This window comes from Vulpes vulpes, chromosome 13, assembly GCF_048418805.1.
Source record: "Vulpes vulpes isolate BD-2025 chromosome 13, VulVul3, whole genome shotgun sequence".
Taxonomy (NCBI): domain Eukaryota; kingdom Metazoa; phylum Chordata; class Mammalia; order Carnivora; family Canidae; genus Vulpes; species Vulpes vulpes.
The window spans coordinates 94,145,464-94,160,734 of record NC_132792.1 but is presented as its reverse complement, the minus strand read 5'-3'; the positions used below and the strand labels follow the sequence as shown (position 1 = coordinate 94,160,734).

General features: G+C 36.0%; 1 protein-coding gene across 1 annotated transcript in view; it reads right to left on the bottom strand.

The window, feature by feature from the left end:
• Positions 1 to 8,548: 8,548 nt before the first annotated feature.
• MIB1 (MIB E3 ubiquitin protein ligase 1) overlaps positions 8,549 to 15,271 on the bottom strand; it is a 137,471-nt gene continuing 130,748 nt past the window's right edge. The window contains exon 21 of the mRNA XM_026006537.2: positions 8,549 to 15,004. Within this exon, the coding sequence (XP_025862322.1) occupies positions 14,864 to 15,004 (141 nt within the window). The 3' untranslated portion in view covers positions 8,549 to 14,863. The remainder of the gene's footprint in view (positions 15,005 to 15,271) is intronic.

Here is a 15,271-nt window from a genome sequence, read left to right as displayed (position 1 = left end):
GCTTCGTGGCTCAGGGTCGGAATGTGGGATGTGTGCTGGATAGAGAAGTTTGTAAGCCAAGGGAAAAGTATGAACAAAGCTTTTATCACTATTGAGTCTTGGGAAAAGTGGATAATTGACACAAGAAGGCTGTATAATCTTAAGTCCCAGTTGCACACTCACTTCTGTTGTGCTACGGATGCCCCCGGTCCTTCTTACTGATACAAAGACCCATGCTCCCGGCCACTCGAAAATGCACTTTGTCCAAAGCAGAGATGGCAATATTAGGAGGTGTAGAGGAACCCTGTGACTTGCCTGACTAGCCAGGAGGGACCCTGTCACGGAATGAAGGTGTTCTTGCTGGCGGTGGGCGCCGATCGTTTCTCTGCTGTGTGCTGCGACCGTCTGGCTGGGGCGTGGCTGAGTTCGCTAAGGATATGTACAGAGGGACATACCTTAAAGCCAAAGAAGCTCACGCTGCAGGGCTCTCACTATACCGGCCCCGTCCAGTGCCTGGGAAGAGTCCAACAGTGTGTTCATTCGGTCATGGTGTTTGTAAAATAGGCAAATATTATGTATTTTTGCTGCAATCAGGTAAGATTGCTTTCTGTTGCCATTTCTGCTTTTCTTTCACTTTTGTGTGTCAGGTGGCCATGGGGTAGCCACTCCATTTTTGAGATGACATAGATGAGGATATATTAAAGACACATTTACTTGGCATTTAGTTGGATGCGTTGATGGGGCTTGCAGTTATCTCTGCGTATACTTAAGTTATCACAAAGCTATCCTAGCATAGACATGGCTTCCAGGAACATTCCCATCGCTCTTGCTCCTGGTGTTGTGGTGTAAAGGAGCAGGGCCAAGGCGGTATCGCAATAGGCTTGTGGTCTCGTGGTGCCCGGCACTTGCAGGTTACTGGGCGTACACGAGAAAATGGCCTGAAACAAATGCAGCCAGAAACTATGACAAATTCCTCCAGTCGTCACACAGAAATGGAAAGCCAAAGATTGGGTTCTCATTAACAATAGTCAAAATGGACATTCTCTTCTGTCAAGATGCAGGGGAGAGCATTAGATGTATCAGGCAGTTCTGTTAGGAAATATGCTTTTCACCCTAAATTTGGAGATGTTTGTGGTCTTTTTTCTAATTATGATTTGTTGTGATTTATTCTCTCTTTCTAACTAAAACCTTACTTTCATGTCTACATTTTTATTTATAACTCTCATTGTTTTTCTAAAGAGGGTGTCCTAAATTATAGGAGCTCCCAGTCTCTACAAGATCTTGAGCCACTTCTTCAATGTCTGTATTACCTTATACACCTGAAAATTTCTCTTGCAGAACCATGGAAGACACAGATTCCTGTTTCTCTGGCAGAGAGGCAGGATGTTACAATGACTACAGGCAGAGACACAGGCCAGACCGCCAGGGTTCAAATGCCACATAAAGCATAAACCACAGTGCTTTCGAAGGCACTTATGAAGTGTTGAACATATTATTGCTTTAGACATGTCATCTCTTGTTCTAAATACTTATTCAGATACTAGAATTACAAGATATAGAATTTTTAAAAATACTTTGTAATCATATTTTATAATTAGTATATATTTTAGCAATTAAATTTTTTTTTAATTTTAGCAATTTTTAACCAAAACATCACTAAACTAATAGTAGAGGATTGAGCCTTTGTGCTCACTGCATTTGTTTCACACCTGGTAGCATGAGGATAGAGTTCAGGTGTCAAGCAAACTCAATATGGAAAAAGAAGCATGATAGAGAAGAGACTATATGAAGGTCAGAGGTCCCTTCAGTAATGGAATGATCCTTACTGTCCGGCTGCTAACCCCTGGAGTGGTTTAACCAGGAAGGAATGGCTCTTTAATTCACTAAGAGGATTTTACTGACCTCTTGTGGGAGAGAGAGGTTGGTGCATCTGATGGAGATCCCGGTTTGGGGAACTTGTTTTCCTACAATTCTTCAGGGGAAAATTCAAGGAGTAGAAAGGTGAAGTAAGTTACTAACTGCCCAGGTTCTTCCCATTCAACTTGAAATTCTCATTTCCAGTTCCTTCTCACATCAGTTTTTTTTTTTCTGACACACTTCAGAGCTTTCATCAAATGCAGGAGGTACTGCTGTCAGAAATATGGCCCTTTGCCAACAAGCACATGAGAAAATGCTCTGCATCACTTGCCATCAGGGAAATACAACTCAAAACCACAATGAGATACCACCTCACACCAGTGAGAATGGGGAAAATTAACAAAGCAGGAAACAACAAATGTTGGAGAGGATGCGGAGAAAAAGGAACCCTCTTACACTGTTGGTGGGAATGTGAACTGGTGCAGCCACTCTGGAAAACTGTGTGGAGGTTCCTCAAAGAGTTAAAAATAGGCCTGCCCTACGACCCAGCAATTGCACTGTTGGGGATTTACCCCAAAGATTCAGATGCAATGAAACGTCGGGACACCTGCACCCCGATGTTTCTATCAGCAATGGCCACAATAGCCAAACTGTGGAAGGAGCCTCGGTGTCCATCGAAAGATGAATGGATAAAGAAGATGTGGTTTATGTATACAATGGAATATTACTCAGCCATTAGAAACGACAAATACCCACCATTTGCTTCAACGTGGATGGAACTGGAGGGTATTATGCTGAGTGAAGTAAGTCAATCGGAGAAGGACAGTGTATGTTCTCATTCATTTGGGGAATATGAATAATAGTGAAAGGGAATATAAAGGAAGGGAGAAGAAATGTTGGGAAATATCAGGAAGGGAGACAGAACATAAAGACTCCTAACTGGGGGAAACGAACTAGGGGTGGTGGAAGGGGAGGAGGGCGGGTGTTGGAGGGGAATGGGTGACGGGCACTGAGGTGGACACTTGACGGGATGAGCACTGGGTATTTTTCTGTATGTTGGTAAATTGAACACCAATAAAAATTAATTAAAAAAATAAAAATAAAAAGCTTATTTATAATAAAAAAAAAAGAAATATGGCCCTTTGGTTGTTTATAAAAAGGAAGGTAGGAAGAAAGGAAGGAAAGGAGGGAGGAAGGAAAGATAAAAAGAAAACCAATTTTGGATCCTAACACAGCTACTACCTAAATTAAAGAGTGTGAGCAATGTTTTTAATCTTTCTGAGCTCCCCATCCTCATAGGTAAAATGAAACTCATAGTGCTAGTGATTGAATCAGATGTGTATCAAGTGCCTGTGCATGCACACAGTAGGCGGTAAATGAATGTTTGTTGCTATCATTAAACAGAATGATGTCATATTTACTCATTACCTTGATGCCTGTAGACAGTTCCTTCACACTCCTGCATAGAACATGCTTTTAAGGGGTGCCTGGTAGTTTAGTGGGTTAAGCTTCTGCCTTCAGCTCAGGCCATGGTCCCAGGGTCTTGGGATTGGCCTTGCATGGAGCTCTCTGCTCACTGGGGAGAATGCTTCTCCTCCCTCTGCCTTCTGCTCTGCTTACCTGTGTACTCTCTGTCAAATAAATAAATAGCATCTTTAAAAAAACATATTTTTAAAAAGAAAAAATGGGATCTTCTCTTCCAAGAACAATTCTCTTAGTTGAAGCCAGGTTTGACACAGTCTCTGACAATACACAGATAAAAAAACACTTTTTATCCAGGATGCTTTGTTTCCCTTCTGCAAGCGAAATTCTCCAGGAGGGATGGGGTTGGAGGGGCACAGAGAACCCCACCACGCTCCTCCCCAGCAGGACAGTCCTGGGCTCTGGTGTGTGTCTTCATTTCTCTTCCCATAGAAATGCAGAAGATCCCACTCAGGAGTAAGTGCTCTTTGTTATAATTGGAAGGAAACAATCCTTATTTTCTCAACCTGCAGTTTGAGGTTCCTAATGTTTTAGAATAAGCTCTTTAAAAAAAAGAAGAAGAAGCCCTTAGCATTTTTGGGGGGATGGGTTCTCCCAAGCCTGGAGGTAACAAGATAGAGAGAAGGGGCTTTAAATAAGCGCATAAGCTGACTTGCTTTTGCCCTACAGAAGGTACCGAGGGCTGGGCAATACCTCTTCAACTCTTCTGTCCCTTTTTTCCCTAGAGGACGGGAGATGGGGGCTAATGGATAACAGGAACAATTAAACTGGAGAGACTGGGCTAGAGGGAACCAACCAGCCTGGCTTCGAATAATTTGGCCAGACCCCTGGAATGATTCTCATAACTTTCCAGGCAACCTTGACCTTCCAACTCATCAAGCAGGGTAGCCCAGAATCATGACTTTATAGACCACCATCCCACCAAAGTGCCTAAGTTCTGAAATAATAACCTCCCCTACTTTCCCTTTGTGTCTCTCTACAGAGCAATAGGGGGAAAAAGTTCTATAAAATATTAAAATGTGAGAGGTTAGGTGGAGCCTTCATGCATAGTCAGCACATTTGTGTTTTATTTTTTAAAAGATTTTACTTATGAGAGAGAGAGAGCACACACACAAGCAGGGGAGGGGCAGAAGGAGAGGGAGAAACAGACACCCCACTGAGGCAGGGAGCCCACCAAGGGGCTCAATCCAAGGACCCTGGGATCATGACCCAAGCTGAAGGCAGCCACTTAACCAACTAAGCCACCTAGGCACCCCGGCATATTTGTGTTTTAAAAAAGAAATGGGGTATCAATATATTCATGTGTGTATTTCCTAATATTAAGATAAAAATAATGGAGAATAAGCCGTATTATTTATACGGGGAATGGAGGGCTGATGGGACAGGGATGGAAGGCTGACTTCTTTGAATATATTTTCATAGAACAGACTTTGGAACAAGGTACACATTTTACATCATTTAAAATGAAATTCAATAAATGAATATTCATTCATTAGAAGCAATTCTAATATCCAAAAGCAAAAGTAAACCTGTATACCCACTTGGGAGCATAACTACACATAAAGAGTTATTTTAGGAGACTTAAAACACAATAATTTGACGAAATATCCCCAGTGAGATATACTCTAATATAACTACAAAAAAATTGTTTTAATTTTTTCAGAAACTATTGTTGTTACCATTGTCTTTGTGTAACAAAGAAAACATTTTTTCATGATTGACTAGAGATATAGATATAAGATCAGTGAGCTTAAATAGCCAGTAGTCTTGAATTTGAATTAGAAATTTCAGCTTGAACTCATCACGTATTTTTTCTCAAAAATGTTCCCGGGGCGACTGGATAGCTCAGTCAGTTGAGTGCCTGACTCTTGATTTCACCTCATGATCTCAGGGTGGTGAGAGACCGCCACAGCAGGCTCCACAATCAGCGTGATGTCTGCTTGACATTTTCTCTCTTCATCTCCCTCTGCACCTCCCCCTACTCACTCTGTCTCTGAACAAATCTTAAAATCCTAGCCCTTTCCATTGAAAAGGCCAAGAAACAATGCTTTTGCCAATATCACAGTGCCTTGATTACTCTTGAAGTTGAGTGTTTGTCCTAGGACTTTGTTCTTCCTCAGTATAGTGTTGGCTATTCTGGGTCTTTTGCCTTTCCATATAAGCTTCAGGATCAGTTTATCGCAAGGTCACAAGATATAAAGTTAATATACAAAAGTTAACTGCTTCTATATGTACGAACAATGAAAAATTAAACACAATATCATTTACATTAGCACCAAAACCTCTAAAATCTTTGGGTATAAATATAAGAAAATATGTACAAGAACTATATGACGAAAAGTATAAAACTCTCAGGAGAGAAAAAATCTAAATAGAGAAATATTCCATGTTCATAAAGACTCAATATTGTTAAGATTTCACTTCATCCCAACTGATCTTAAGTCTCAATCAAAATTCTAGCAAATTATTTTATGGGTATCAACACTCATTAGTTCCACAAGTTTTGTCAATTCTTTGGAAATTTCTACATAAACAATCATGTCATCTGCAAATATAGTTTCAATTTTTCCTTTCCAATCTGCATACCTTTTATTTCCTTATTCTTGCCTTCGCCAGGACTTTAGTACAACACTGACCAGGAGTGGTAAAGAGTGGAAATCCTTGCTTCATTCCCAACTTTTTTTTTTTTCGTGAGACATTAGGCAGAGAGAGAAGCAGGATTACGACCAGAGCCGAAGACAGAAGCTTGACCACTGAGCCACAATAGGTGCCCCCTCATTCCCAACTTTAAGGGGCAAGCATCTAATTTCTCACCATTACATTTGATGTTGGCCGTAGGATTTTTATATAAGTTCTTCATCAAATTTTCTTCTATTTTGAGAATTTTCATCATTAATAATGTTTTCCTTTGTATCATAAATGGGGATTTTGTCCAATGGTTTTTCTCATTCTATTGATTTGGTCATAATTTTTCTTTAGCATGTTGAAGTGACGGATTACATTAATTTTTGAATGTTGAACCAAATCAGTATATCTGGAATAAATCCCATTTGGTATATTGGTGTATAATTCTTTTTATTTATATATTACTGGATTCAGTTTGCTAACATTTTGTTGCAAATTTTTAAATATATGTTCATGAGAGATATTGGCCTATAGTTTTCCTTTCTTGTAATGTCTTTGTCTGATTTGATAGTTAATTAAGGAAATGTTGGCTTCTACTTTCTGAAAGAGACCTGTAGAGTTGGTATAATTTCTCTCCTCAATGTTTGTGCTAAAATTCACCAGTGAATCCATCTGGGCCTGCTGCTTTTGGTTTTGAAAGGCAATTAATTAATTATTCAATTTCTTTTTTTTTTTTAAGATTTTATTTATTCGTGAGAGACAAGGGGGGGTGGGGAGGGGCAGAGACATGGGCAGAGGGAGAAGCAGGCTCCATGCAGGGAGCCTGATGTGGGGCTCCATCCCGGGTCTCCAGGATCAGGCCCTGGGGGTTGAAGGTGGCGCTGAACCGCTGAGTCACCCGGGCTGCCCTGATTAAATTTATTATTATTTTTTTAATAATAAATTTATTTTTTGTTGTTCAATTTGCCAATATACAGCATAACACCCAGTGCTCATCCCGTCAAGTGCCCCCCTCAGTGCCCATCACCCATTCACCCCCACCCCCACCCTCCCCCCCTTCCACCACCCCTAGTTCCTTTCCCAGAGTTAGGAGTCTTTATGTTTTGTCTCCCTTTCTGATCAATTTCTTTAATAGATACAGGTATATTCAGATTATTTCACCTTGTGTGTGTTTTGGTATATTTTGTCTTTTAAGGAATTGGTCAATTTCATCTAAGTTATCAAGTTTGTGGGCTAGAGTGGTTTACTGTCCTGTTAATATCCATGAGTCTAGTAATTTGAGTCTTTTTTGTTAGATAACCTGCCTAGAGGTTTATCAATTTTATTGATCTTTTCAAAGAATCAGCTTTTGGTTTCCTTGATTTTTCTGTTGAACTCCTGTCTTCAATTTCACTGATTTTTGCTGTTTTATTATTTCTTTTCTTCTGGTTACTTTGGATTTAGTTTACTCTTCTTTTTCTAGTTTCCTAAGGTGGAAGCTTAGATTAGCCATTTATAATTCTTTTCCTAATGTTTCTATTCAATGTTATAAATTGCCTTCTGAGCTGCTTTCATTGCATCCCACAAATTTTGACAAGTTGTATTTTCAAAACATTTTCATTATTTAGTTCAAAACATTTTTATAATTTCTCTTGAGACTTCTTTGACCCATGTTATTTGGAAATGTGTTGTTTGAACTCCAAGAATTTTGGGGTTTTCTGACTAGCTTTCTGTCAGATCTCTAGCCTCCAGAACCATAAGATCATAAGCTTCTGTTGTTTTAAGCCACTACATTCATGGTAATTTTTATAGCTGCAATAGGAAACCACTACAATACTCTTGTTCTATACATACATACTGAGAGCATATAATCTTTTTGAACCTCTTTCTTCCGTATGGCTTGGCCATGGTCAGGGTTCTCTGATTTGGTTGCTTCCCTAGTTCCCTGTTAAATCAGGGTTAGTTAGCATCACCCGTAAAAGCTTTTTCCAATCTGTAGGTCAATGTTCCACTTAAGATGTTAATTGGTGTTCTGTAGAAAGGAAGAAGAGAGACAGGAAGGGAGGGTAATACACTTAAATATGTATGAAAAGTAAAGAATATTTTTTTGACTCGAAAAATCAGCCTTTCAGAAAGCTGCCATATCTGAGAATGCAAGAACCTGATAAAAAGAGGAACCTAAAGCATGAACACATTACATTTGATTAGAGCATTAGTGCAAAGGCAGCATTACCTAACAGTTTCATTGCTATGTCACCTATTCAGTGATCAATGGGCTCTGTTTTGGATCTATCCTATCCTTTCATAATATTGTTCTTATACGGTTTATTTCTGTGTGTTTAACAAAATGAGTTTACCAACTAGTTTTGTTTTAAAGGGAAAAAAAAACTATTTGTCAAATGATCATTCTTCAGCAATTACCTGAAATAATTTTTGGTGTCCTACTTTAATCCATGCCTTCATTCTATCTTATAAACTATCACTACTCTGTAATGCACCATTTAAAAGTTTTCACTGTCCGTAAATTTGGGAAATGCTACACTATAAGACTAACAAATAATTTGAACTTCTGTGAAGGATGAATAAAAAATATGAATCAGATTTTGATAAAAAATATAAATCAGACTTTCTGAAATGTCTTTATTTTAAAAACCTATACAGTTTCAATTTAATAAAAAATATTGCCATGAAACATCTAATTATACAGCAACAGAAATACAGTTAGAGGTTATCCAAAAATAAATTCACAATTTTAAAGTTGGAATACATATGCTTTTTTCAAATAAACAATTAAAATACTTTCTTTCAGATGGTTTTCCTTCTTAAACATTCCAGATACACATGCTGAATATTTTGAACTAGAACCAGACAACCTCTCAATGAGAAATAATTGCTTCTATTAACTTGAAAAAAATAACTCCAAACCATTCAATTACTGATTTAGTCACAAAACACTGAAAAAGCCAAAGAAATCATTGCTTTAAAATGTTTATCTTTTGAAAATGAAATCTACATCTGAATTATGAAGAGGAATAAACTTTATATAGAAAAATTGAGTCTTCCTAACTGGTTGACTGATTTTCTATCAAATTTATCCTATGGAGACTACTTTCACAATATCCTGAAAGACTGTGAGTGTTAAAATATGAAAAGGTTCTTTGGCCCTTTAGATAGAGGTACCTTAAATGTAAACAACTGTAATGACAGCCTTCTAGATGTGGGCACCTATGTCTTATGTTGAGTTGAAGATGTATGTCCTTGTTTTTCAAAGACATGGTAATTTCCTTTCCAATAATAGGTTTGATATATTGAGATATGTTTTCAATACCTTAAAAATCAAAATTCATATGAATACTTTCAAAAGATCAGAGAAAAGCACTATATAATATTACAGTGTAAGTTTTATTAATGGTAAATGTTTGCACTTATTTTTAAAAGCTTAGCTCTTGCTAAGTGTTTTTTAACAAAAGCTAAATAAGCAAGAATCATTTGCCATACAGAAACTATATTCACGAGCAAGACTTTAATCAAGTGGGAGCTAAAAAACACTGGAAAAAATACAAAGCAAAACATTCCTATGCGTCATTTAAACTGCTTTCTATCACACTGAATATACTGTATTTAGGATGACAAGCATACTGAAATTAACAGAACAATTTTGTGGATTCAGGCTAAGTAAGACTAGCATTAAGAAGAACATGCAATCCATGATTTCCTTAAAAAAAATATTTTTAAACCAAATCACTTAATAAAAGATCTTTTGTTCATGAGGGGAAGACAATCTGTGTTTACCAAACAGACTCTCCTTTCATATTAAAATAGCAAACTGTATGAACCCTAGCTCTTCTTCCCAGATGCTACCTATACATGACTTTGCATAATGACTTATAGAATTACTTTTCTGGTAACAGTGTCATGGCCATAAATAATCAGTTTAAAAAAAAAAAAAACAAATATCAAGTGCAAATCTAGAAAACTTCCTTTAAAGAATTACCCAAACCCAGCACACATGCAGTATTGCTATTAACACAAGCTAAGCAATACATCTTATAAACGTGTGTGTGATGATGCACCCACACTAAAGACAGTCTTCTAAAAAGTTTTAGTAGTGTTGCCAAGTTAATAATTCTTTCAAGGCACTGAAGAATTATGTAGATGGATTTTTCAAAATATAATTAACAATTGCTTAAACTGTTACAAAGCCCTGAGTCAGAACTTCCAATAGCTTCCTGAAATTATAGATTTCAGACAAAATGGCCTATCTGTTTATTTTATAGAAAATTACATGACCATTTTGCATTTTGGAGGAAAGAAGTCACGTTTATGAAACAAAGTCATGTAGACTGTACAGGAAAAGCAAAAATATTCAGCAATATTACCTTTCTTACACATTTTGTAGATGTCAGTCATAACCTGTAGTTATGGATTTACACGCAAAATTGATGTGGCAAGTCCACCCTTCCTGTACCTACTGCTTAAATCCTCAACAACATAAAAATTCCAATTTGAACCTTGGGTTCTCATCTCTTCCTTAGTCACAAAAAAGAATAAAAGCTGGAAAAGTAATACTCTGACAGAAAAGGAGGTAGAAAATGCCAATGTAGCAACTTATGATTTTAATTCATCAGCTCCACTAACTCGTTCATATTTTCACACTCTAGTTTCATCCTCTACTAACCATTTATTATAAACTGAGTCTCAATCTAAAGGGTTTCCCCCTCACTATAGCAAAGCAATGTACACGAGACAGCATTAAATAGTTTTTCCTCAAATTTAATGTTTTAAAGAAGTACAACTGTGATTATTAATACTGCTATAGTTTTTTATATATGTGTGTATATATAAATGTTAAAGTTCCAAGGCTATTATATAATTATCAAGTAATATCAGTAAGCATTCCTATCATAATATTCAAGCAAATAAAATTAGGTTGTGTTTTTGAGAGGAAAAAAATATTTTGAGACTGTTTCAAGGAGACTTAAAGACAACTGACATTTTTAACAAGGCACACAGTCTGTGAAAATCTATTACCTTCCCAATTCACTACAAATTTAAAACTGATTCTAATGTTTAAAATGTGTTCCCCCCTCCTCTGGCTCCAAACGAAGTAACAAACCCTTCCAATTAACAGACATTTAATACCAACTCAAATTATGATTTATAACAGCTGGGAGGAAGGGAATAAATTCTGTCATCCCCCAAATCTTAGGAACTTAAGGTTGACCATGACTTTAAATCTTGCAAACACAATTAAGATAATTCAAGTTGTTTCTTGATTTACATTTAATGAAAACTCTATTCAACTGGGGGGAGGAGAGTTAATGGGTATGGAGTTTTAATTCTGCAAGGTGAGAAAGTTCTAGATAGCTGTTTAACATGAATATACTTAACACTACTGACCTATATACTTAAAGATAGTGAAGATGGTAAATTTCATGTTGCATCTCTACCACAATAAAAAAATACAAAAAATTCTATTCCAAAATCTCAATTTTTACACAAACTATTTTACTTATCATTTTAGACACTCTGACAGGATAGGTGCTTTTCCTTTGGACTTTTTTAAAGCCAGACATATTAAACCATATAGTTTACAAAGCAACTGTCAATTAAATGACATTAAAAACTAGTTGAAAGACCTGTTTTATTATTCAATCAAGTATACTCTCTCTGCTACTGCTTTGATGAAATCTACATGATTTTCTCAAATCCCTTTTTTCTCTAAATTCAAACACTGACAGCAACTCTTTACTCTCTATCCTACCCCATCACTAAGTCTCTTAGTTTGTAAGTGTAAATAATTCCTAGCTGAAAAGGGTTCAAAATTTATAACAAACAAGAACATGACCCAGCAAGCTTTGAAATTCGAATTGGACAAATCTTAAGCAGCATGCATTTCATTTCAATATGCTAAAATGCTCTTACAGGCTAAAGCCATCAAAGATACAAATTTAAGAATGGTATTTTCAACGTCATTAATTAGTTATATGTCTCAGTAACCAGCTGGTCAATTTGCAATGTATAAAATTACAAACATCTTGTCCAATTATGATTTGGCCAGCTAAGCTAAACATTTGTCTAATATACTATTCTTACACTAATACAAAATGATCTCTTGAAAAGCCTTTTTGCTCCCAACAAAATTAAATACATATATAGTATAAGCAGTATGAATGTTAAACTATGTGAACAAAAACGATTAGAATAGCACCATCTGGTTAAGTTGTGTATGTGTTTCAGGCAACAAAGCTGATAGTCTTAGAGTAGAGGAGAAAATGTGGTAGGACTGAAGGGGCAAAGAGGGAATCCAAATGCTACTTAATGACAACTCTTCTGAAACATTGGGAAGAAATGTTATCAGTACCTTTGGATCCCTTCTTGACTACAGATTTCTTCAAATGTACAACTGTTGCACTATAGATTCTGTGTGTGCTAAGATCCTGATCATTTTTCAATGTTGTGTATCTAGCCTCTGAGGCCCAATAAATACTTTTTCGAATGAATGAATGCTATGTTGTTGTTGTTTTTTTTTCTAATGAGTCTAGGAAAAGTAAAAGCTCTTCTGAGGCACATGATAATGAGCTGATGAGAAGGAAACATACCTAACTGGGAAAGTGCTGCTGAGAGACATATAAGAGGTAGCATTTTCATAGTTAGAAGAAAGTCACTTAACTCAGTTCTTATCTTAATCTCACTCAAAAACACAAAATAAATTTAAAATAATTTTTCAGATGCTTGAAACACAAATAGACACCTACTCATTAAACAAATTTCAAAGTGGTACAAATATAGAAAATTCACAAGTACACAGCATTGTAATCATAGTGACCTTATGATTTTTTGTAATAGTTTATGTTATTGTATTTTTAATGTCGAAGATACAAAGTAGTCTGGAAAAGGAAATTACCTTTTAGGGATGTAAGTTTAAGCACTGCAAGCTCCTAAGACAAAAAGGACTTAAGTAAAGTAGAGCTCTAGACCATAAAATTCACTTGATGGCTGAACCATGCATGAGTCAGCCAGGTGTTCCCTCCTCTCCAACTGATCTAGTGGAAAAGAGATGGGCCGCCTATGGCATGGAAGAAAAAAAAAAATCCTGACTTTTGCTATTTTCAAACCTAAAAGAAAATAGTCTGTTTCTTTAAGTGAACATCATGTCAGATGTTCTATCTTTCTATAACTTTAAAATATGGCTTAAAAAATAGCCTCAGTGGCCCTTTATTAGATAACTGAATCCATATAAGTTTTCAAATTTAAAATTTATAAAAATTTTACTGTTCTAAATTCTAAGTTATTCAGCTAAACACAGACATGGAATAACCAAGACTACAAAATCAGTCAGCAAAAGCTCACCACTGTTTTCATCAGGACTGGCAAAGGCAGCAGTCATTAAATTGCCAGGAATATTCTTAAATTGAGTTGTTGTAAAAAAACAAAATAAAACAAAACAAAACCAACCAAACAAAAAAAGAAAAAACCAGAATCAAAGAACGGGAAAAAAAAAACAAGATAACTACATCCTTACGAATAAGCTTATACATAGTATATAGTAGACACCACTGTAAACAGGTGATATTTTTATAATCTAGCAGCAATGACCCCAAAACACTTATTTATATATAGATTCATCCTAGATAAAGTAAGACTACTCATTCAGAGGGAAAAGATCAGATGCTCTAGAATCGGTTTGAGTTAAACAAACAAACAAACAAACAAACTACAGATAATCAGACATATTTCTGTTAATGTCCTGGTCACTCTAAAGTAAGTATTTATTATTAGGTTACTTACTATGTCTTGGATACTACTGGCTATTTAACTAACATCCTCAATATGTAGGTATAAGGAGAGTGTTTTCTTTACAAGCCTTAGCAACTGAAAGAAAATAGAAGTAGGGCTTATGATGAAGGTAGAACCAGTAACACTGTCAGAATGAACAGATAAGGACAAGAAAAAGATTGCTGCCTTGGGACAATGCATTATCCTTCTCAGATTACTGTGGGTACTATTCAGTACATGAGAGAAGTTACATGGAACCTCAGAGACCCAAATAGGGCAACATTATTTCACTGGTCAGATCAAGCCTGGATAAGGAACCACAGGGAAAACTGAGGTATACTTTTCACAGACTTTTTTTTAAAGGCTGGGAAACAGAACAGTGTATAAATTAATATATATGAAAGGCAACTTTTAATGGTCAGTTAATAGGTACTCGTTTACTGGCCACTTCCCCCACCTCAGTTCCCCAGTATGACTGCTTATTTTTCCTTTTCATGTCAATCATCTTGAAACTGGCAATTTGATTCAAGTTAAACAATTTTCCTTTTAAGTCTAGAAATTAGGCTAAATGCAAAGTCACTACTCTCATTTCATGCTTTCATTCAAAGAATTCAGAATCAATCATTTGCAGAACTTTTTTCTTAAAAAGATAATCCTCTCTTCAATATTAACCATGTAAAACCTGTATTATAATTTGTCACTTGATACATGTGACCTAATGGTTTGCCTTGCCCCATTCATTTGATGTATGACTGCTTTGAGTATCTATGTCAACCCACTGTGTAAAATCATGATTATTGAAGGATAGCTGATCATAAGGAACTACATTTGTTGAGGCCTAACAAATTTATAAACTAGAAGAAAAAATGCAACAAAAACCCAAAAACAGGAGATCCTTAAAGGATTTTTCCCTTAGAAGTGACAAGTAAATTGCCTATGAATTACATGGATTTGATGTTTCAAATTAAAAGAACCAAAAACAAAAAACACAACTTCAAACACTGTTTTATAGAGGTTTTTTGTTCTGGCATATTTACAGTCTAATTACACTCTAGAAAAAAACTATGGTATTAAAAATCAATTCATTAGACCTCCAACTAGCTTAATAGATTACTAAGAGCTCGTGACCAAATACTTCAGCTATGAAAACACACTGAGGTTCTTAATACAAAAGAATCCTTCGTTCAATAGCCTTGCGACAAATAGGACATTCACTCATTCGGTCTCCACAGAGCTGGCATGTTCCATGGCCACATAGGAAAATCATATTCTTCAGCCGATCCAAACACACAGGGCACATGGTCTGGAATGTGAGATAACAAAGTAATAAATGCTGAAACATTTCATATTTTGAAACTGTAACATGTAACAACTTTGTAACATTTTCTTTTGTTGTTTCAATCTTTTGTCAGTCTAAAGTCTAAAAAAAAATTTTTTTTAATTAAAAATATTTTAAATAGTTACAATGTCATCCCTATAAAATAGAAATATTGGTTGTACTGTCAGGACTATATCAAAGGCACTACAAATAAATACTATATAAAACAAAAAATGCCAATGCCAAAATCTA